The 24,337-nt window shown below is 43.6% G+C and overlaps 2 protein-coding genes and 1 long non-coding RNA gene across 11 annotated transcripts; all 3 read right to left on the bottom strand.

The window, feature by feature from the left end:
• Positions 1-1,792: 1,792 nt before the first annotated feature.
• LOC115320485 lies at positions 1,793-13,995 on the bottom strand. Of its 8 annotated transcripts, none has more exons than XM_040221957.3 (8): positions 13,891-13,950; positions 9,833-9,868; positions 9,629-9,749; positions 9,202-9,360; positions 8,942-9,057; positions 5,904-5,991; positions 3,039-3,128; positions 1,797-1,881 (listed from the first exon to the last, which is right to left on the bottom strand). In XM_040221957.3, exons 4-8 carry the CDS (start codon positions 9,312-9,314, stop codon positions 1,812-1,814), a joined length of 477 nt encoding a protein of 158 aa, XP_040077891.1. In that variant the 5' UTR covers positions 9,315-9,360; positions 9,629-9,749; positions 9,833-9,868; positions 13,891-13,950; the 3' UTR covers positions 1,797-1,811. The 8 variants fall into 8 exon arrangements, 7 of the variants coding, with proteins under 7 accessions (XP_040077895.1, XP_040077891.1, XP_040077892.1 ...); XR_006078103.1 differs by lacking the exon at positions 9,833-9,868 and adding an exon at positions 1,976-2,200 and having other exon boundaries at positions 1,863-1,881; positions 13,891-13,995; XM_040221958.2 differs by lacking the exon at positions 9,833-9,868 and having other exon boundaries at positions 9,666-9,749; positions 13,891-13,995.
• A 4,125-nt stretch (positions 13,996-18,120) lies between these two features.
• Positions 18,121-19,744, bottom strand: LOC120849746 (proteoglycan 4-like). Of its 2 annotated transcripts, none has more exons than XM_042292492.1 (6): positions 19,650-19,744; positions 19,434-19,529; positions 19,262-19,375; positions 19,090-19,203; positions 18,936-19,031; positions 18,121-18,551 (listed from the first exon to the last, which is right to left on the bottom strand). In XM_042292492.1, the coding sequence occupies exons 1-6, from the start codon at positions 19,732-19,734 to the stop codon at positions 18,346-18,348; spliced, it is 711 nt and encodes a 236-aa protein (XP_042148426.1). In that variant the 5' UTR covers positions 19,735-19,744; the 3' UTR covers positions 18,121-18,345. The 2 variants fall into 2 exon arrangements, with proteins under 2 accessions (XP_042148426.1, XP_042148425.1); XM_042292491.1 differs by having other exon boundaries at positions 19,434-19,544.
• A 20-nt stretch (positions 19,745-19,764) lies between these two features.
• Positions 19,765-21,307, bottom strand: LOC120849747. The gene is made up of 3 exons (XR_005717990.3): positions 21,201-21,307; positions 20,576-20,693; positions 19,765-19,846 (listed from the first exon to the last, which is right to left on the bottom strand). It is a non-coding gene; the product is annotated as an uncharacterized LOC120849747 (long non-coding RNA).
• Between the last annotated feature and the right edge of the window lie 3,030 nt (positions 21,308-24,337).

The raw sequence follows: 24,337 nt of genomic DNA on the forward strand, positions 1-24,337 counted from the left end.
GCCTCGGGACACCTCGCCGGTGAGTCCTTTGACTTCCCTCCTTGATGCGCGTCTGCTAGTTGTTTGACAAAAACACCGTACCGCTCGAGTTATTTCATCTGCCCTCTCTGAAAGGCTAAAGTCTGGTTCAGACAGTTGCGTTTGACTGCGTTGCGGCAGCTAGAAACCAGGACATCCCTGCTACTTATATCGCATGCCAAGATGATTCCTTGAATTGAATTCGACGCTTCATACGAAGCACAGATCTGCCGGTGACTCGCTTTCCGTACTCGACGCAACGCAGTCAAACGCACTCAAATGCAAGTGTCTGAACCGGCCTTGAGTCGAGCTCGCTTGATTTCCGAAAGTCGCAGGAAAGGTAAAGGCCCGTTCACACTCTTGCGACCGAATACGACTGAGAGGGACGAGATCTCTTACAACTTCTTAAATGTTTCTAGAATGAGGGAACACACTGACATTGTGGCGCCATCTATGCGGTGACCCTAGAACTGCATTTCACAAAAGCGAAGGTTTTGCGGGATTTCTGAGGTCAAATGTGCGTAATACCCATAGAAAGGCTCGTTTATAACATTGACAAAAGTGTTTCGAGCCAAAAAAGAAAGGATATTGCGCGAGAAATAAAAACAAATATGCCGGACCGCCGAGTTTACACTGCTTCCCAATAGGTGGCGCCAGTGTGTTCTCTGGTTTAAGAAGTTTTAAGGAACCCAGGTTTAAGAGGTCGCAAGCAGTCGCAAGAGTGTGAACGGGCCTTAAGACAGACGCAGACGACGTTGCGAGCAGACGGCGTTGCAAAGGAGCAGACGACGCTCAGATAGGGGGTCGCGATCAGCCAATCAGGGCTCGGCGTTCTGACGTCACCGCTACTTCCTTTCTCATGCGCAGAAGACGAATATGAGCCCACTTGCGAGGCGTATAGCAATAGGTCTATTTGCATCATCGCAGCGATTGCGAGCGAGCAACTACTCGACTGCATCTGGAGGTATTGATTGTCACGAGCCCAAACCGAAAGCTCGCGCAGTGGTCGTGTCCACCAAGGTTACTGGAGCAAGCTCAGTTTCGCAGCTTTCTATTCTCCCCTATGAAAATGGTTAATGCCATTTGAAAGTCATATTATTGCCAAATGGCAACAGCTGTTTACAAGTAGTCAATCAGCAGGCAACAGATGTCAATCGTCATTGAGACGTCACCCTGCTGACCCGGATAGCCATTTCGCCACCGTCAACTTTTTGCCATTCTATTGATTATTGTCGGTGTATCACCAGTGTATCTACATGTTAACGCTAAATGGCTAAAGAAGGCAATCAAAGGACTATACATTTTATAGTCTTTTGACTGCCTCCAATAGCCAATTAGCATTAGCATGTAGATACACTGGCAATGCACCGACAATAACCAATAGAACGGCAAAAAGTTGACGGTGGCGAAATGGCTATCCGGGTCAACAAGATGACATCTCAATGACGATTAACATCTGTTGCCTGCTGATTGACTGCTCTTAAACACCTGTTGCCATTTGGCAATAATACAAAATGGCATCAACCATTTTTATGAGGGCATAATTATCACATAGACGTCATTTGATCGAATTTCGTGACCATTTCGCCATTGTCAACCCCTCGTAAACTTTATGCTGGCCAGCCGAAAAACTGCAATAGTTTACATGGCCTACCATTGATTTCATGCCTGATACACATAGTGCCGGCTTGCAATATGGGAAGAAAACAAAGATTGAAGGACAATTTAAAGACCCAAAATTTATTTATCACAATGTCATTAAAATGACGCATTTTTTTTCAAGACTAAGTTAATCACCCAAATGTAAACGATGAGTGAAAAAATAACCTTTCCTTGCTTCCTGACATGTCTGTAAGGTGTGAGCTGAAAGAAGAAAAACAAAATAAATTAAGTGGGCATATAACCAGAAATATTCTTGCAGCACATTCAAAAATATGCACAGAAGAACCTTGCTCACATGTTTTCTCGGCTGTTATGTTCACGGAAACCGGTCCTATCGAACGTCCAAAAGTATATATGTGTTAGAATTACAGGCTTCATGAATTTCCTTCTTGGTTCTTATGCCCAAACACTGCCACTCAAGGTGGCCGGCATGACTACTAGGAACACATACCCTGTTCCTTTTGCTTTGCTCCCTTTATTTTACCTCCTTGCCTCTCTGCACTGTGTTTCTTGCTTGGTCCTGTATGACAATAAGAGATTCAGGCTCTCACGACACCCCATTTTTCTTTACCACCTTTATGCCACCATGTTCAAGCAGTGCTGATTGCATCAAGCCCCACTGCTTTGATGTGGCATGCAGGGTGCAGTGACTTGTTTGAGGCAGCTGTGGTTTAGCTCGATGGGCTCAGAATTTTTGCATCCTTATATTTCAATATTTTTTTAACTGCAACTATAGACAACGCATCACTGCGATGGCGCGGCTGTCGGCACACCACATGTACGCACATGTCTGCTCACAGGAATCTAGTTCCTGCATATGCAGTGCCCATAGCTGCTGTGGGCAAACACAAGCTTGTCTGTAAACAGTGTGTTACTTATAGTTCAACCACAATTTTAAGAAGTGTTGAAAAAATTGTCAACATATCAAATAAGGCAATCTTTTTTACAGCCATAAAAGCTAAGGTAAGATAAACAGAGAATACAGCTTCCTGAAACATCTATAGCTATCCCAAGGGCATTATCAATTGTTACATCTTCGCTCATGTCATGATCCTTTATTGTGACTGCATAAAGATGCAGCAGCAGGGTTCTACTGTATTTCACACAGTGTTTGAATGTGCAATAGCTTTAACTTCCACAACACATCAGCCAACCACAGGTTGTCAAAATGTCCACTCCACAATAATGTAATAAGTATGAATACAATAATAATCCCTGGAAAAGGGGTACAAGGGGAAGAAAGGTCAAAGAGGAATCTCCTTTGTCCCCTTGTTCCCCATCTCCAGTGATTATTATTGTCATTCTTGTCTTGAATAAAAGGGTCTACACGTGTCTCTTAAGAGAGGGAAGCAGCTTACCTGGAAGAGCATAGCGCCCCCGGGACAGAAATCGAGAGAGGCTGTCCTCGACTTGCTTCCCCACATTGCTGTACTCCGTGAAGGTGCGAGCTGAAAGAGCAAATGAGAATCGCAATTTAAAATGATAATAGCCCCTAGAAAGCTACACTCAAGTATTGGTACCCTTTTCCTCATTGTCCAGTTCTGCCAAAACGGTCATTCATCCATTTGGATGGTGAAATTCGTTCATGCGCATGCAGCTTGTGGGCACTGCCATGTTGTTATTGCGTCATTACTTGAATTTAATGTAAATATTCACTTCACCTTAGACAAAGATTTATCTATTACTTTTGATAAGATCTTCGGATGCTTGGCAATTTTAACAGCAGCCTGGGGGGCGCACTCATAGATGCACACCACTCTTCAATCAGTTTGGGGAGTGCGTCTTTAAACGCTCACTCTTTTTATCGTACGGGAGGAAGCACCATCTATCCCCTAACATCGGAAATAATTTTCCTTTAGAAATTAAAGCTATGATGGTAGCACAAGAAAAGTTTCGTACAAAAAATATAGGCAAAATAGGGACAAAATATTTTTTTTTTTTGTCATGGGTCCCCAGTCAAGGGTCAAGAAATAGATTAATCTTGTGTGTTAACATTTTTTTCAAAGCAAAAACATGACAGGACTATGTTATCAAGTGTATAGCTCTTTTTACTGCGGTTATAATGAGGTGGCATAGCCTTTGTCATTTGCCCAATAATGCTCAACAAACACAAAACTAAAACAAAAATTCTCACAGACCAAGAGCCATTACTACATGCAGTGCAAGTTTTGAGGGTAAACATTTTGGCAGAGGTCTGCCTGGTCGGGAGAAAGCTTAAAAACTCAAAAACATTCGTCCACACACCCGCATCTGTGTTCCCTACATAAAGGGGACTAGCGAAGCGCTGTCATGTATGCTGGTAAAAGAAAGTATTCAGGTGTCCCACAAACCGGTATCAACACTTTGACGTATGATGCTGCGAATTAAAGGTCATCCCTCTAAACAAAGAGCGCAGGGCGTATATTCAATTCCATGCCACCTACATTGGAAAAACAAAGAACTTCCCAAAAAGAATTCAACAACACAAAAACAACTGCAAATTCGACCACGAGCGCAGCGCTGTTGCAGAGCTCTGTGAGGACAATGAATATTGCATCAACTTTGCCAACACCGTCATAAATGTTGAGACAAACTTCTGCCAGCAGCTTTTTATAGTCATGGCATATCCAAACAACACCAGGAAACATCAATAGGTCCACTGGCACATTGCCATCATGCTACGTGAACGGACTCAGCCACCTAACGAAGTGAAAAAAAAAAGAGACTATCGCAGAAAAAAACGAAGCTGTTGTCCCCTATCTGGAAGCAGTCACCCCTGAAGAGAAAAACAAGCTGTTTTTGAAACGTTGGGACCTTGTTGTAGGATATGGTTGGTGATTTTTTTCAAATTCCAATGTATGAGTTTTGCATTTGTTTGAGTCATCCTTCACTTTTTTACCATATTTACCCGCATAATGAACACACCTCTTTATTCTGAAATTGACATATATTTCGGGAGTGCGTTCATTATGCAGGGTAAATTTCTGCATTTACACACTTCGCGAAAATGTAATTTTAGGTGGCAGTATGACACGGCAAAGTACTGTGGCATGTCTCCACTGACGGAGGCGCATTGACGGCTGGTCGTGGGTGCGCTACAATAACCATGTTCTACAATTTGAAAACCTTTTTAGGGTGCTTTCGGTGTGCTTTCGGTGTCAAAGGAAAAGCGCCCTCCTAGTGAATAGTAAAAAAGTCTTGCATGTAAGAAATTTAGGTGTCCAATAAAAGCATATGATCAAATAAGATCATATAAAAACCTTATAAAAACGTATTAAAACAATATAGGAAATATATAAGATTATATGAGAAGTTTTAAGAAACTGAAAAGAAGTTTCTTATAACTTCAAATATAATTTTATATTGTTCTTATATGTTTTTATAAGGTTCTTGTATTTTCTTATATGATCTTACTGGATCATACGTGTTTGTTGGACATAAATATTTTTTATAGATTTAAGATTTTTTTACTAGGGAAGCTCACTGAGCATGGAGAGTGACGCGACCGTCCTTAGGCCTAACCACTTTCACGATTTCACTGTACGAAAGCACACTACAGATGACCGCGTGTTTGTTGACATCAATGCATTCGGTGGGCGAAACATGTCCAAAGCTTAGCAATTCCTCGACCTTAGCTTTGTTACGTGTATGCGCCGCTCGGTTTCACTCTTGATCATATCCGCAACTACACACTTGCAGCCATGAAAGCATGTACCGCTGTGCTTTGCCTGGTTTGAAGTGGCCTGGCCGCTTGGCGGCAAAATAAAATTGGCTTGATGGCTAGCCGAGTTGGACGTAGTTTGAGACTCATGGAGCGAGTAGACACGGTAAATAAAAACATTCTAAAAACTTCTCAGGTGTTCCTCAAGCTTTGAGCACTGTGACCTATTTAAAGCTTGAGTAATTAACATTCACCTCTAAGCTGACTGTGGTGGTAACTACGCACCCACCGGATCAATCAAATATCTCCCTCTCGTTACCTGACCCCGCCTTTTGCACATGGTTATGGGCGGGAGTGTAACACATGGCGAAAGGTAGACATATGACTGGTCCAACGAGAATGTAGCTTCTACTACGATTTCAGCTGGTCATTCAACAGAGTATAGTGATGCAGCACAAAAAAATTTGTGCCATTTCAGAATATCTGAAGGAGAACACACCCTCGAACATCCTGAAACTGTAGAGAGTTTCCTGCAAAGCAACTCGATTTGATTGGCCAAGCAGTAAATAAAAGGTACACTCACCAAAGCACTGTGTCGCCCATGATAAGCCTGCAACTCCCTTCAATAATTGGGAAACAACCAAAAAGCCACAGGAATGTAACACTGGATCCTGAAACAGAAAAAACAGCAAAATGCAGGAATTAACACAATATACAAACCGCCTCAGCGAGTGACACTTAAAACTAGCTACAGTTCTTTGGGCACCGTCTTTTTATTACAGATAATTGTGAGTGAGGACGTGCTGTCATTATTTTTCTAGCCCTGTAAACCTTTCCCATTCGAAGGTCTCCGACGTCGGTTTCGCAAACTTCATAAAATCTGCCATTGCTCCATTATCAAGTTCTAGAGCAAGTGACAAGTGAAAATTTCAATGGTGGAGGCTCACAGACATTAAGCACCTGCTTCAAGCCCCTCGGATGTCGAGAAAACACTATGTCAACCGCTCCGAAACATAGGTTTTGTGCAGAAGAGAGATTAAAGTATGCTACTGATTCAGTAGAACTACATCAAATTCATCAACCATTGTTAGCCAATTCACTATGCGACTCATCGTGAAAACGAGACTTGGACTTGGCCAGGGCAATATGTTTTACAGAGAAATGTTTACCGATTTGACGGACGCTGTCATTTTATTAAGCACCCTTATATATTTGCTCTTTATGAAGCAGATGAAGAGGAGCAAAACACAAATAGTGCTATGGACAACAGCAAGTTGAAGATGTGATAGGACAGGCGCAACTTGTGGTTCTTCAACTTGTCCTCGTACTGCCATTTGTGTATCACTATTGTTTGAGCAACTTGTCAAGCAGTTAATTTAGTACCCGTGAAGCGGCTTGTCAGTGGCCTTGTCACTAAAGCAGGGAACATGCAGACAACAAATCACTTTGATGGTGATGACTACAACATTTTCATGTCATCTCAGAAAAATCCCCCCCCCCCCCCCAAAAAAAAAGAGCTGATTCTGCACTTATGTTACAGAATGTGTGCATCGTCTGACTGCAGAGACTGGAGAGTCACACTGCAGTTCTCTTCGTGCGTTACACTCTCAGTTTCAATGCGGTGACCAATAAATGTTTCGGTGATGCAAAAAAATAGAAAGAAAAAAAAAGACATTGCTCTGAATATTTTGTTGTTCCCCTTATTTACCTTATCAAAACAAATTTCCCGTTAATTGGACCTCAAGATAAACGTGACACGCCGACCTATTAAGGATAACAGCAATCCAGCCCTTGTCAAATTAACTGAGGGCATAAAAAAAAAAAAACAAGGAGGCCATGCAATAATTGTATAGGGGAATGGCAACGGTCCCAGGAAGATATGCTTCAGTTTGTGCAGTATCATTGATTTCCTCATTAGACAAGTGTCATCAGCTTTGGCCACTGCTCATGCATTACATTTTAGAGTGAAGTACACTGTACAATGGCATGTTTACTCCATAACATGCCAACCTTTTGCTGGGTTCCCAATTATTCTGAATAACACAAAAATTTGCAAATAAAAAAAGCAGTTAGATCAATAGGTCACAAAAATCTATGTGAAACGAGCAGTCTAGATCAGTGCATGCAGGGTGACTCCATGTGGGGCTGTATAGGAGCTTTACAACCACCCCAATAGCTTGTTAAATCAAACCCATTATCCTCTGCTAAATGTGTGAGCTACATGGTCTTGGTAGACAGTTCAAATTCCTCACTTACCCCGCTTATAAGTCCTAGAGTTGTATTCACACTGCTTGCGTTTGCTTTGGCCTCCACCCCCCACCCATTTTCTCCCACACTAGGTGGCAGAAACATTGTCCTTATTCTGCATGTGGCTGATTATTAAAAGCCTTTTGACTTTTCAATTTAAGTAATTGTACATATTGAAAAGGAGCTTATTGCCTAGTAATCAGGTCTAAGAGAAAATTTTGAAGTGTAGAATATATGAAGTTTGCTAGACCTATGGCAGACAATATTTACCTTCCAAATCAAAGCAGCACCAAATGTGTCAGCCATGTGCCCATGACAACTTCAGATGAGACTAATGACAAATGCATAAAGCATATGATAATTACAGAACGACCCGGTACTATGACCCAGAAAGTTGAACAAGCTTACGTGAACACGCTTACAAAAAGATATCTAGAATGCCAAAGAATCAATGGAAATAAAAATAGGAAGACTTGACTGATCCTCTCTGAAGTCCCGATCTTGTAATCAATAGCATGCATCGGTGCTTACAATCATGCTCTGCGGTGTGGCCATAAAAAACACCTGAGTGAAACTCCCAATCATTATGCTCTTAGGTGGACAAAAGGCTCACTTCAAACAGCTTTCAGCAATAAAAAAAAAACATGCCAGATACTAACTTAACATGGTTTCCCCAAAAATAAAACATATAAATCTCCAACATCTTTAGGGGCTAAGGAAACAACCAAGGACGCACAAGAATGAAGCACCTCATACCAAAGTGAATAAAACGCCAAGGTGCAACACATCGCTCTCCTAAGCAACTAACACTAACAATTTTTTTAACCCTGGTAAACTAAGAGCGGGAATATTAATTATAATTACATGTGGTGCATCGCCTTCAGGATTGCTGGATGATGTGAAACTCTGGAAGATCTTCAAGATTAAAGTGAGCAGAAATTTTTTACTTGGCCTGAAAATGTCTCATACTTTGTATCTTGTTCAGAGTTAAGCAATAACACCATAGCTATCTACTAACACATTACGCCTAGAAAGTATCACCTACCTAAGACAAGAAGGATTCAGACACTACCTATTGTTAGCGCCATTTTGTAAAAGAGATTTGCACAGTCTGCTCACTTTCCATGTGGCACACCCATGAGTTCTTTTGCCGGGCAGATGTGCCAGACGCATATTAAATCTCTCACACCGGCCTCCATGTCCACAACAAGGGCCCAACATTTCAGAAGTGTGGTCACGTGGCCATGCCCCTCTGCAGATTGACTGCTGTGGTGACATGTAGCCCAACAGCGGTGGACTTCTCCTACTAGAACCTCAACATGGAAGGAACGAATTCCCAAGGGCTACGGCAGAATCTGCGGAACTTGAACTGACCGGCTGTGGCAGCGAACCCCCTCCAAGTTCCAGCCACCATTTCAACAGGGACGACGGGGAGCACAGGCTTTGTCAGTAGCGACGGCACCCCCACGAGCCAAAGTCCGTGGCAGCACCTGCGACAAAGAGCCCTTGCATAATCCCTGTCACCACTCCGGCTGGGATCACAGGGAGCACAAACGATGGCGGTGGAGCCACGACGAGCCAGAGCTACATGGCAGCACCTGCAGCAGCGAGGCCCCCATGAGTATACCACTCACCATCTTGAATGGGAACTCGGGGAGCGCAAGCGTTGGGAGGTGACGACAGCGCCACCACCAAAAATGATGTGGCAGCACAAGAACCAGGTTCTGATGACAACAGGCGCTGACATCCAAGTCAACTTGGTGGCTGTCCAACCAAACAGACGTGACGCGTACCTGAGAAGGCAAATAATGTTTTGTAGTGATCGAAGTGGCCAAAAAGTTGCCAAGCGAAACTCAGCATTCAACTCTAATGATGAGTCACGCTGTTTTGACTATGATGGACATATGTCTGCGAATTGCTCTAAACCGCAGAAGTGTGAAGGCTGCATCAATTTTAATGGACATGGACAATTAATGGACCATTTTTCAAACTGCCAGCGAAAACAGTGATGAAAACTCAAGTGAGTTACTCCGACACTGCTAAATAAATAGGACAGCTTACCATCATCTCCTATTGATATCTGCCATTAAGCCTGTACCTCGGCACTGTAGGTGATGTCAGTGGTGTCCATCTCAGGGAACTCAAACTAGTAGTTCACTGAGCAACTCCTCCTTGACCAGGCCTGCAGCGATTATAAATATGAAGAACAGATATATTACGTTACATAAATGACACAAGATAGAAAAGGCACAGACAGTACCATACCTTCCAAGTTTGGGGACACCAAATTCGGGATAATTTCTAAGCAGGGGAGGGGGGGGGGTGTTTTAAAAAGAAATATTGAGAACAAATTTGCATGAAGACAACTTCATTATATTTATATATTGCACTGCCTATGCTCATGGGATTGCAGCCGTCCACAGTGATGGCAAAAACTCTTCTTTAGTACAAAAGAGAGGGGGAGGGTAATTTCTCTTTTCGGGAGGTTTTTCTGTCAATCATACAAACTGATCAAAGTTTAAGAGACTTCTGGGTAATACGGGGAAGTTGGCAGGTGTGCAATACTAAACAGACACAATTTGCTACCGGCAATGGCAAAAGAGAATGCAGGTTGGATCAGCTAGGCATAAAGGTACTTTGAACAACATATACCATATAGGGTGTACTCACGCAAGGCTAGCGAGCGGTGCACTCTGGGTACATCACCGTATTTGTGTTCGTGAAAGCAGACAGCGGAAAGCGCACACCCTCACGGGCCACACTATGAAGCGAGCATCCTACGGTTCAGGTGACACCACGCATGAAAAAGATGTCACTCTTGTGCGACAGTCTGCTGTTGCACAAGGAAAAAAGATGAACTGGAGAAAAAAAAGACGAGGACAGCAGGCGTTGCAGACTCCCAGTTTCTGCAAATCCCGAGAGTCCGAACATGCGTGCAAAATGGTTTGGACACTCCACTTGACACGAGAATGACTCACTAGCACCATCGGGCAAAGCCCACACAAAATACATGACAAGTGGAGAGTATGTGAGCATGTTAGTGAAGTTAATTAGTGCCCGTCTGTTTTGTGTGTCCAAATAAATAAATATATATATATATATATATACAGGGATGGGCAAAATACATGCAAATATGTATAGAAATACAAATACAAAATACTTCGTCAAAAATGTATTTAATTACAAATCTAATTACATTTCCAAAAAAGCATTTAAATACAAAATACAAATGCAACCGAATGTATTTGTTCCCCTCCAAATACTTTTCCAAATATATTCCTCAAAATTTGCGTCAGAGACTTCAGGGCACAACGGGTTTCTGGGTATCTCATTTTAATTTTGCATCACACACTCAGGAGTTGGTGTGCGAGGCTCTAGTAGCGAATAGAAATATAATCACAAAAAAATGTAATCGGCAAGGACGTAATAGGTGAAAAAAGTACAGAGCTTCAAGCAGCTTTTTTTTTGTCGATTAGATTTTGCTATAGACCAACAAAGAACCGAGACGACCAAGACGCGCAGCACTATCTAGAGGATTTTTTATTGGTGCAACTCGCACCAGTTACGAAAATCTGGACGACCCACACATTTAGAATGTTCCAGGCAAAAATATGGATAGAAATCGGGCTGGAAAGCATCACAAGGTGTCACAGGCGCTTATTTAGCCAGTCTGCCTGCGAACGTCGATTTCGTCACTGTTTTTGCCCTGGACTAGCACCGTAATCACGAAGTCACTAAACGCTTGTGCTTGATTGAGAAACACTGCATTCAGTGCACAACATAGTTTTCTTCCTGCTCTGGACAGTGCCTTTAAAATGAAGCCGGAGGAGAAAAAAAAAAGCCGCATGGCCGAATAAAGAATGGAGATTACATCTTACAACCACATGCATAAAAACAAGATGTATTTTCACCCACAAAATTGTATTTAATTACAATCCTATTTGAAATACCCACGTATTAGTATTTAAATACACACGTCAAATACATTACCCAATTTGTAATTAATACAAATTCAAAATACACAAAGTATTTGAAATACGTATTTCAAATACTTGTATTTAAAATACTGCCCACCCCTGTATATATATATATATATATTAGGGCTGGGCATCGATTAAAATTTTTAACCCGATTAATCGCTACCCTTTAATTGATTAATTATTCGATTAATCGGTTTCGTTGATTTTTATAAATAATATGTTAAAAAGAATGCAACAACGCGTCTTGCTTTTGAAGACTTATTTTACTCTCTGTTACACGGCGCAAAGGACATTTAGAATTGAAGATACATATAGTTGAAGGATTCAAAGGCACACATATATTTTTGCTCCATCTCCGAAGACAAAGTAGTTTGTCCACATTTTCCGACAGGAAGAAGAGAAGTCAGGGCTTGGCGGTGCTTTCTTCTTTTTTCAGAGAAAGGGGCCTTGATGAGAAGGTGTTGATTGTTGTGTTTTGGAGAATAATCCTTGCTGCAGCGGCGTACAAGGGTGCTTCGCTCGTAGGTAATATACTGCAGCGAACTGACGCTTCCACTGTAGGAAAAAGACTTTTTGCAGATGAAGCAGTGGACTTGCTCTCGAGTTAAAAACTTCGCCGCTGAAGTTTACTTTAAATCCAAACTTCCCAGCGAGATTGCATTTGATACTCGTGAACTCGTCCATTTTTACGGACTGAATACTGGAACAAGTAACCATGGCGTTGTTAGATTCCCAGCTTGTTTTTCTGCTTGTTTGTCTTGCCTGGGCGGGATGTGTAATAGATCCTCAACACGTGAAGTTTCGTGGTCGCTCGGGGATCAATTGCGGGCCCGGCTTGTTCGTCTGGCCTCGGCAGAACTGTAATGCATATCCTCGAACACTTGACGCTTCGCGAGCGCGAGAATTGAACCTTGCTCATAGCACCTGGCTGGGTACAAAACACCAGGATAGAGCCATGCGTGCGTCCATTTGACTTCTTTTTGAGTACCGATTAAAAAACCGATTAACAGGTTAAAACATTTGATCGCGATTAAAGCCTTAATCGATTAATCGGAAGGTTAATCGATCAATTGCCCAGCCCAAATAAATAAATATATATATATATATATATATATATATATATATATACATGAACGAATATGTGCAGATGAATGAACCGTACTTAATCCAATGAATTAAAGAATCCAAGTTTTCAGGAACCCGCCGAAAGCCAAAAATTGGCGGTTCATTCATCTGCACATATTCGTTCATATCCTCCTCGGAGACCACGTACGATGACGTGAAGTGCCCGTGTTGTATATATATATATACATATATATATGAGTAAAGCTATACGCACTCCGGAATGCACTTTGGACGGAAATTGCTATACGCACTCCGCTTTTCTCGTATAAAACGAGTGGTCACAACGAATTTTCTAAGCGGAGGCATGGCATAGGGGTCAAGGTGTCCGCTTCATACGCAAGTGGACGCGGGTTCCATCCGCAGTGGGCCTGCTTTTTTTTCTTTTCTTTCTCAAACATTTTTTTTTGTCGAGGCATTTAGCGATATTTAGGACATTTTTTTTTTTTTTTTTGCAATAAACAGTAAACAAAAAAAAAAATCGAATGTTGTTGAGAAACTTCGCAAAACTAAATGGTATGGGACTCCCTTTCGAGGTGCGATCGGGGACAGCGGGTTGCCGGCTGGACGCCGCGAAGCGGCGTGTACTGGTCACGATTTGTAATTAGCAGCCGATACTGTCGCCGCGAAGCGGCGTGAACGCAGGCGGGGGGCTGTGTTAACGAGCTCCCCAGTGATACACGCGCCGTTCGAAAAGGGTGGCCCGAGCGGCATGATCTCTCGGAGGAGTGCGTATAGCCATTTCCGTCCGAAGTGCACTCCGGAGTGCGTATAGCTTTATATATATAAAGTGCACTACGTAGTGCATATAGCATCGCTCTATAGCGCTGTAGATCAAACGGCTCCAACCACACTGTTTTCTTTTCTTTTCGCGTTTCGCTCGCGTCGCTTAGATCACCCACAGCGATAAGACGCGCGGGCCGACAAAGAAACCTGGCCAGTACAGATATGGGTAGGCAGCGATGCGTGCCGACGCGAAGTGACGACCCACGTGCGATAAAACGTTTGACAGGTCGACCGACGTGTTGGGTGACCGAATCATGGCTTCGCGATTAGAACTCGCAACCCGTCGGACGGTTTGACGAAAAGCGCGTGGAGAGATGCTCGCCTAAGGAAAATACCTGTCAGAATACACTTCTCGGGCGCGATTAGGCAAAGGCAGGGCAAGGAAACAAACCAAGGAGATGCTTGAACGGGAGGACCCAGAGAAAAAAGGCTTACCTTCGAGAAGCACCGAGGAATGAGCCAATTGAGCAGTGCCCATAACCTCCAGGGCTGTTCATTTTTGCTCGCGTGGTGCCTCGCCACTTATAAGTCGCAAAATCCATTCTCGGACGCGGCATATCGGATCGATATGAGTTCTACGTAAAAATAAAAGACACCATAGAGTAATCTACACAAGGTAAAGAGCGGACACTCCCATAGGCCCCAGCGGCCCATTTAGCTAGAGTGCCTCAATGTTGCTTGCCGGCGGCGGCAGCCAACAACATTGAGGCACTCTACATTTAGCTGGCAGGGAGCGCACCCAGCGGCCGTCGTAGTCCCCAACTGAATGAATGGAGTCACAATAAAAATACTTACCGGATGGATAGATATACAGTTTGGCGTAGTGTATTGGGCGGTAGCCTGCGCCATCTGGTTTGCCGCGAGTTATGTTTTTCCTACTATTCCCGCATGGTAAATTTCAGCTGTAATTACTTCACACGTATGTACGATTCCTAATGCGGACAACTAATGGACAATACTATATACAGTTAACACTGACTTTACAAGCCAGGAAACCCATGTAGGTTTGTGCTGTCCAGAAGAACACCACCAGGGAGTAATCAACACAGTTTATTTTCGCAACAAAAATATGGTGGGCAGTTTGTGCCTCGTATATAATTACCAAAACTACAAAACATAAGCACCGTGCATCAAGGATTCACAAACAATACATCCTACAAAAAAATGACAAGCATATTATGGCATGCATGAACATCTTATCAAACAACTGGAATTACAATGTTACAACTGCAATTGGATTGCAAGCCTGTTTTGTGTTCTCAAGCATGTTCCATGGAAGGTGCACCACACACATAACATATGCAGCATCAGCAACACATACTAAAAAAAAAAAACTGGCCATGCAGTATCAAAGCTCGTTGATCCAATGCAATTTGTATGCAAATAAAACGCTCAGCAGAAGAAATCTGAAATGCACGATGACCACAATGAGAAAAACAGACAAGTAAATGCCTAAACAAGATTGCCACTAGTATAGACCTTCTTAGTCTGTGACATAGTCATTAAATAACCCTAACACAGCCTGAACTACAGAATTAAAAATACCTTGCTCCTGCTGATTTAAGTAACAATAATGACCAAAATAACAAGAACTGAAAGCCAACCGACGGTCTAATACAGGTTTTACGTTCATGTCACGTTTAACATGTCACATTTAACATGTAAGGTTTACCATGACCACTACCATAACAAGCGCACATGAAATGGCTGACAAAAGACTGCTAAATCAGACTGGTGCCCGGTGTACCTGCGACCCACTCATCACAAATGATTCCACCAAGGCTTGGCATGCAATCTGCACTGCCTAATTAGGTACATCTTACAAGGTGTCTACCCAATGACTTTTCCAAAGTCCATGATTTTTCCAGGTTTCCCTTGACTATTTTGATAAAATTTCCTGGCTGTTCCTTCCTTCGAAGGATGACATTTCGGGCAATGTTATTCAGCAGAACCGTGACGACACCTGATCGCCGGGCTTCGTTCCGCACCACCGTGCCACTTTTACTCGTCACTTTCCCTGATTTAGCCAACCTTTTGACAGTTTCCCTGATAATTCCTTGACTTTTCCAGGTGATCCAAAATTCCCTGAGCATTTCAGGCTTGCCAGGTTGGTGGACACCCCTGATCTCAATCTCCTTCACGCTCCACATATGTGTAAAGCAGAAACAGTGTCCAAAAGAAAAGAAAGTTGCATCCGAGATGAGTGACCTAAGAGAGTATTAACAAAGATCAATATGGGAACTTACACATTCCACATGACCACAATAGGAAAAAAACAGACATGACCATCTAAAAAAGCAGTCATTACAATAGACCAGTAGAGTGCAACCTACTGACTGCAAATAATCCCAACAAATGGCTAGTGTGCAGTCTGCACGGCCCAATAAAATCCCAATAAAATTAATTTTACTGTTGCAGATATCTTATGAGATGCAACATAAAGGCTGAAACATCATCTTCTACCCACTGAACTTTTCAAGCTGTACACCAGAGACGCAAGAATGGAAGCGAACTTTATCCAAGTTTTTATTTACAAAACGGACATGCCAGCACAATCGAATTCGGCAAAACATTTTTAAAAACCGTGCACGACACTCTGGAGTGCAAAAATTAAAATCACCAACACGCGAGAGAGTTATGTACAATGTTTCACAAACACTTCGGAGGTGCGCTACACTTTCGATAACAGAAAGAAAGATTGACTCGAGCTGCTGAACAAGTGTGAAAGCTGCGCTTGATGGCACAGTCAAGTTGCCGAAGAGCTTGCCTGGGACGTGGTACGCTTTCAGCATCATAAAAAACTGATGTGGCTCATCAAGGTTACTGTGCTCATCTCTAAGCAAGTCAGGACAACAACAACCTTCTGCAGCCTTCTCAGTAAACATTTTAACAATGAAGCCAGCAACATAATAAGTAGCAGAGTTGTCAATAACATGGGACTCATCATGGGCTGCCAACTCAGTGATGTTTTCCAAAGATGGAAAGTCGTCCTGTGGGACATGCTGCACAACATCCACGAGTGACTCGCTACTAAGTGAAAATGGGGACAACTCCTGGAGGAGGTCCGTCTCATCCTCCTCGACATTTCCCTTCGGTGACAGTGTGAGGAGCTTCTGAATCCCAATGTGTTTCAGGCCAGATATGAACTGAGGCACATTGGGATTCGAGTTGCATCCCTGCTTTTGTCTTATGTGTCCAAACATCTGTTCAAGTGGGTCTTGTTGAAGTCGACGCGTGAGGAGAAACTCAAAGTCGTAATTCTGGGAAACATCTTCCCACAGCAGCAAGACGGCTTTGATCGTAATTTGCCACCCGATGATAGTGTGTGGCTGACGTTTGCCTTCGAACTTCCAAGACGCAATGCATGGAAGCTGTTTTCCGAATATTCAACTAAATCCGGCTGCCCTTTTCGAATAGCATGGCGCAACTTTTGCTCCGTTTTCTTTGGACTGGAGCTATTCAAGCAATCAAACAGCTTGTCCATGCGGTCACAAAAATAAGCAGTTGACATGGCTGCTTCAGGCAGCTGTTTCGCATAGACAAGAGCTAAAAGCGCGACGCACACTGAAGCACTCAATACCTGGGTCGCCCGCTTAACCTTCATATTACTGAAAGGTTACTGGTAGATATGTCTTTCAGTCAACTTTGGCGCCAACCGCAGTCGCATCTCATGTGTGGAGTGGTACAGTTTCACAATATCTGCCCAGTCTACAATCTCATTTTCGATATGAAGCCTGTGGGCCTGTAGGTTGTTCCGAGTTGTTTTCACTAAATGGGGAACGTCGTAAATGAAGTAAACGCGTTCACGTTTTACGAAAAAAAAGGGCTGCGCCATAGAGACACCAAGCTGGTTTGCTAAGCTTACATTGGAAGCCCCTTGGTCACAAATTACAGCTTTAACTGTAATTCCAATGTCTTGCAACTGCTCAGTGAGCGAGATCAACAAGTTCCGGATTACGGTAGATGGCGTAGACGTGTGCCCAATTGTATAAGCGACTGGTTGAACCCATCTCCGGGAAACTCCGGAAAGAAGGATAACCAGGGCTCTGTCGGCAATCGTTGAGGTTCGTTCGTAGCCATCATCCCTAAATCCATGAACAACATCTTGTGACACGTCATATGACAAGTTTTTTTTTAACACTATCTCATCGAAGATGAGAGTGCAGACGCGATCGCGCTTACTCCATGATTGTGTTTTTGTAAAAATGAATGACATAATGCCTGGTATAATTCTAGGTGTCATTTTGACATCCGACAGCCATCTTCTTAGTGTGCGCTGAGTAGGAAGAGTGAGATAACGAGACAAAAAAACGGTATGCCCGCGGCCCACGGAAGTTGAGATGAAGAGAAAACTTTTTCAACCATAACGGGAATCGTTTTCCCTTGCCCTTGGATTTCAATTTAACATGGCTTGACAGTAGGTGAAATACCTCGTCTGTCACGTGAGGGCGAATGATGTTGAGAGCTTCCGCAGCCGATCGAGGCATATTCTTCTCTTGCTTGCGCAGCCTTGCGATGGTCTTCCGGTACTTTGAAACCTTGGCCTGGAGACGCCTTATGATGTCCTTAGGTCTCGGCGCAGAACTGCGCAGAGGAGGCGGAGAAGTACCTGAAACGGGTAAAAAATAAAAATAACGAAATCAGAGCAGGTAAGCAGTTCTCCTTATAACCAGCATAGCCAACATTACCTTACAGTGACATAATCTGCAAGTAGATAATATGCCCCTAAACTACAGACAATTAGAAATCGTGGGAAACTGGGCTTTTGAAGCTATGTTTGCTAAATTTACATATTTCCACTGTATGCCTTGACAATACAGTACGTAAGGTATATTACAGGTTTTGCATGAAAAGCCCATCACCGGAAAAGTAGACAAACTAATACCCACCTTAACATGCATGAATTTTAGTTATATGAGTAGTAGCATATGGGCACAGGTGAACAAAAGAAATGGGACACTTACAAGCTCCAACTGGTTCAGAGGAGGACCATGTGGACGGTGTCACCGGTCGGAAATCCAAGGGCGAGCTGCATGATGGGGCTGTAGCCTCCGTGGAGTCCGCGCCGCACGGTGAGGCTGTCGCTTCCATGGAGTCTGGAAAAATGTGTCTATTAGACCCAGGCTGTTGTTTCCAACACAAGTCCTTCCTCACCATGGGCAGCGGTTGAAGGTTCTTCGGGCCGGAAGCTGGAGGCTGTAGCCTCCATGGGGTCTGCGCCGCACGGTGGGGTTGTCGGTCCCATGGAGTTTGGAAATATTTGCCTATTAGACGCAGGCTGTTGTTTCCAACACAAGTCCTTCCTCACCATGGGCAGCGGTTGAGGGTTCTTCGGGCCGGAAGCTGCAGGCTGCACCGCATGATGGGGCTGAAGCCTCCATGGGGTCTACGCTGCACGCTGGGGGTGTCACTTCCATGGAGTCTGGAAAAATTTGTCTATTAGACCCAGGCTGTTGTTTCCAACACAAGTCCTTCCTCACCATGGGCAGCGGTTGAAGGTTCTTCGGGCCGGAAGCTGGAGGCTGTAGCCTCCATGGGGTCTGCGCCGCACGGTGGGGTTGTCGGTCCCATGGAGTCTGGAAATATTTGCCTATTAGACGCAGGCTGTTGTTTCCAACACAAGTCCTTCCTCACCATGGGCAGCGGTTGAGGGTTCTTCGGGCCGGAAGCTGGAGGCTGCACCGCATGATGGGGCTGAAGCCTCTATGGGGTCTACGCCGCACGGTGGGGGTGTCGCTTCCATGGAGTCTGGAAAAATTTGTCTATTAGACCCAGGCTGTTGTTTCCAACACAAGTCCTTCCTCACGATGGGCAGCGGTTGAGGGTTCTTTGGGCCGGAAGCTGGAGGCTGCACCGCATGATGGGGCTGAAGCCTCTATGGGGTCTACGCCGCACGGTGGGGGTGTCGCTTCCATGGAGTCTGGAAAAATTTGTCTATTAGACCCAGGCTGTTGTTTCCAACACAAGTCCTTCCTCACCATGGGCAGCGGTTGAGGGTTCTTCGGGCCGGAAGCTGGAGGCTGTAGCCTCCATGGGGTCTGCGCCGCACGGTGGGGTTGTCGCTTCCATAAAGTCTGGAAGAGTTTCGTCTATTAGAAGTTAGGTTGTGAAGCCGTAGAAGCAATATTGTGTTTAAATAAAGTTTTACACAAGTAATATACTTTTCGTATATGGATAGTTAAATAAATCTTTACCTTTAGCTCTCTCAGCATCTGAATATGTCGATGGGCGAACTGAAGGCACAGCGGTTTTCATTAGCTTTGTTCGCCCAGGGTCCATGAAGTCACGCGCTGTGAAGTTACTGCTGCAGACGAAATACTTCGCATGCAGCTCACTGGACGATTTTCGCAGAAGGTCGTCTCTTTTGGCATACCTCAGCCATGCCTTTGACCTGGAAGATGTAGTGAACTTCATTATTCTTTATTTTTGTTAAAAATAAAATATTTGACCATAAAGGCCCGTTCACACTCTTGCAACCGAGTACGACCGAGAGAAACTTCTTAGGACCAGGCGCGCTGCTGCGGAGCTGGTCCTAAGAAGTCGTAAGAGGATTAAAAACCGGTCTTGTCTTTCTCGGTCGTACTCGGTTGCAAGAGTGTGAACGGCGCTTAATGGTTTAGATATTGTGGTTTCACATGGAGGTGATAAGCAAACTAATAGTGCTTCAGAAGGTTGTAGTTATTTATTGACTGCACACATACGCAATTTTGCTGACTGGTTAAAAGGTGCGCAATGCTATAAAAAGAAGTGCAACTTTTTTGGGAGTTTGGTAGTTTTATACCAGTGCTGACAATGGGCGTCAGCTAGTTTTAGTGCCTTGCTCATTTATAGAAACATTAAAAAACTTAATCTCAATAAAAAACAAATAAAAAAAAAACGAGTTGTGCTTTCCTTGCATGTCATGTTAATTCAGCACGTAGCAACGAATTTGTAATGCAGTCTGCCTTGCAGAGCTGGGAAGCTAGTCCACCACAATCCGGTTATCATGGAACGGAATGTTTTAAAACTAAATTTAGTACTAACAGAAGTAAAGTTTTGATTAAGTAAGTTTTGATTAAAACTTTCTCTCCGGTTTTCATTAGAACTATGCGTCCAGTACGTTGTTAAAACAAAGGACAACCTGTCGTCTCGTGGAACTCGGAAGAACTTTGTTCCTGGCTTCTTGCGCGTTCTCCCATTGTTTCCGCACCAGGCTACGCAACAGTAGCTGCCGTAGCCAAACATCCTGGCGGCATCAGCTGGGAAACGAAAATAGCACAAGTATATTTGAGATTACGCGAATTTGGTGCCTTCATTTCATAGCAATTCGGGAACCAAAATTGTTAAAGCGACAACAAAGAGTGGTGATAAAGAAAAGCCTTCACGGTATTGTCACCTTCCATTTCTTTGTATTTTCCTCGTGAGCGCGCTTTGCTTAGGATGGCCTCGCCCTAAGCAAAGCGCGCATGAAGGCTACCTGTACCCCCTGCGGTACCTACCCTGCTTCATACATGGCGCCAGGTACAACGCTGTCATAGCTGCTGGCGCAAAAGCCACGCGCTCGCGTTACCAGCATTGACAGCGATGCACATGAGGTATGAAATTGAGTATGCCTTGAGTGCCTTAACTGGCGCTCTCGCTGCACGAGCGCACTCGTGCACGTGCAACTGCCGAGGCTTCATCCAGAGCAATTAGCTCGCGCTTTAGCCCGTGCATCCAACTATAGCCAAAAGCAAGCAAAATACGGTGTCAGTAAAACGACTCACCTTTCTAACAACGGAAGAATGTCGAGAAGCCCGCACGAGCCACTCAAGTGCAGCCCAACCGACCTTTCGAGCGACGTGACCGGAAAGCTACCGTCCGCCGAGCCGACGGCCCCAAATCCATCCACTGAGCCGCAGCCAAAGCCGCAGCTGTCCAAATTGTTTTTAAAAGTATTTGGAACTGCTATTAATTTTGAAATGTTAGGTTATAGAGTGGAGTTATTTATCAAGGGTGAAAATATGATAAATGTCTAAATTAGGTGTGTGACTGCAGTGCCACTGAACGGTCGTCGTAGTCCCTAGCTCGTGGGCCGCGAATCGGCTCGAGTGTCCCCTCTTTTCGTTTACTGTGTTACTCTATGAAGACACACCAAACCGCAACAAAGCTTCGGCTGCTTCGACGCAAATGAAGTTCAGGGTGGATTGGATTGGCTTGTAAAAGACTTTGTTTCGAGGGGCATAATAAATGCGAAAATAAAAAAGTTAACGTAACATTATTCGTAAAACAGTGGCGAACCGAAACAATAAAACGTTTTAACAAACTTAAAAAACTAAAACAAATGTATTAAAACAAAAGTTTTATACGCGATACGAAACTTCGCTTAACCACGCAACTACGACGCCATTTTAGTTTCGGTTTGGAATCGGAGGCTGCGTATTTTCGACACCGATTGGATATCCAGGGGTCGTGGACAATGGCGTCATGGACGTAAAAATAGCAGCTTTAATTTTGACATCTTAGTTATTTTTACGTCAACAACACGTTTTCTTTGGATGCCGCTGACTGCATTTTTAAATGTCGGTCGCTCAGCGTGTGTGCGGCTCGGCGGCCGCGCTTGTGCGTGTGTTCAACATTGCCGCCTGTACTCGTCGCGTTCTCAGGAACATCAAAATAAGCGTTCTCCATTTTCAAACTTCGCCCGGTGCCGGCCGTCACTCCTGTTGCAAATGAAGATTACGTGTACCGGAGGCGACAGAGCCCAGCCGCAGTAATTTCGTACGCATTTTTCTGGAGCTGTACTTATGTGCAGTACGACGGATTATCACCCTTGCATAGAATAGCTGCGAAGGCCGTGCAAGCGGCGAGCGAGTAGCCTTGACTGGCATGACTGCACCCGATGCTGGAGCGCTCGTGGCGCGCGATCCAAAGCAACGAGCTCGCGCTTTTAGCACTGTCGTCGATAGCATTTTTTTTTTCAGTGTTAGACATAAAAAAGAAATGTCGTAAATATCGTCAAATGTCCCAACAAGACAAAATGTCCGAAAAAAAAAGAAAAAAAAAAGGCGGCCGAGGCTGAGGTTTTTAAGTGTCCATGAAGTAATTTTTTTTTTATTTATTTGTTTGCCAGTTTTTTTGCTCCCCTCTTTGAGTACTGCCGCATTTTTTTGTATTATTTTCACGTTTATTTTTCGTCGGTTTTACTTCGGATATTATTTGCATAAGCATTTTTGAGCTGACTTCGCACCTGTGGATATTGTCATGATGGATTCGGGAGCCCATATTCGGGTCTTATAAATTTTGAGCCATTGTAATTTCAACTCACTGTAAATAATTTAAGAAAAAATGAAACGTTTGTCTGTAAATATGGTTGTATTAGCGCGTGTGGATGTAGATTGTAGTCATATATTAACACTATTAAAATATTCAGATATGGCTAATTGTCACTTTTTTTTTTGCCTGGCTAACAAAAGTGTGTCAACCAATTTTATTTTAGTGATCTGGTGTCTTCGTGTATATAAACTAATTTATTATTATTTATTGAAAGTATAAGATCGTAGGATTTTATTATCCCAAATTGTTAACTTCTCTCATTAATTTAAGAAAATTTACAAAAAAAATTTACAATTCGTGACATAAATTCGGCGATTCAAACATTTGGGCAAGGAATGAAGAAATGCGTTGCATCCTTAACATGTTGTTTGAAGTTATATAGACAAAAATGGTCGCTCCCAGAAATAAGTAATTGTAAAGTAATTGCATTACTTTTTGATGTAATTTGTAATTGTAATGAATTATTTTTCACATAGTAGTAGTTGTAATTATGGTTAAACTACTTTTGGAGCGAAATGATTGTAATTGTAATTAAATTACATTTTGGAAGAAATTTCCCATGTATGGTTTTCTTCAATTTGCCGCGGAACACAAGAGCCAATTGAACCTCTAGCGTATATTATAACTATGGTTTGTACCTAAAGTTTGATTTACTTGCAGCAGAATTTGGCCGCTATTGCACTGCCACCGGGGGCGCTTGATTGACAATAGGATGAGTATAAAAAGACGATACCCGAATTCTGTATTGACACCTGCCAATAAAAAGACGCTAAAGGGTCCTTTCGCCATTTGATTGCCATTGTAGCGCCTACCACGTCAGTGCCAAACTTCAATAAAGGGGTAATACCGTGTCCATAAATTTCAAGCGAGAGCAATCGAATGGCGATAGGGGCAATAGAATGTCAGTCAGATGTATATTGAATGGCGGAAGCCATTTTTATAGGGGCTCGCCTGCGGAGGTGGTTGGCCCAGGCGGCAATCACAAGAACTAGCGGCGCTGCAGTCGGATCTTGCTTCCCTGTCTCGAGCGTCGTCTGTTACCACCGCGTTGAGAGCTTGGCGCCTTGCGCCCTACAAAGCTTTAGGCTGACGCTCCGCTTTTCCGACCTACTAGGAGAAATGAACCTTGATCCATTGTTCACGCACTTGCGGCTTTGGCTATGTCATGAATAACCCTATTGGTTTTTCTTATGTTTCGACCGCTGCGCGCCATGTTTCTCTTAAAGGGACCATGAAGGCAGTTTCGAAGTTTTATTCGACGATTGAAATGGATGGCAGGCACGTCTCAGATACTTTTGACCAAGTTCTAGCCCGAACCGAAGTTTGGGTGCCGCACCAATCGAGCAAACAGGCGCGGTAATAATAGCGCCGGGAACGATGCCTGAGACCCCACCGAGGCGGCGGCAGAAAGGTGAACTAAAGTGCGCCGAAGCGTGACGACAACGGGCACCTCGTCTGGCGATTGGTTCAAACGATAGACGCGCTCTTGGTTTCGATTTCGGTGGTGAGATGTGATGAAAAATGTTTATTTGAACGTTGGATAATCTTTTGAAGTTGTAGTTAGGAATTAATAGGTTTCATACCGTGT

The sequence above is a fragment of the Ixodes scapularis genome, unplaced genomic scaffold, assembly GCF_016920785.2.
Source record: "Ixodes scapularis isolate PalLabHiFi unplaced genomic scaffold, ASM1692078v2 PGA_scaffold3__209_contigs__length_174095766, whole genome shotgun sequence".
NCBI lineage: Eukaryota > Metazoa > Arthropoda > Arachnida > Ixodida > Ixodidae > Ixodes > Ixodes scapularis.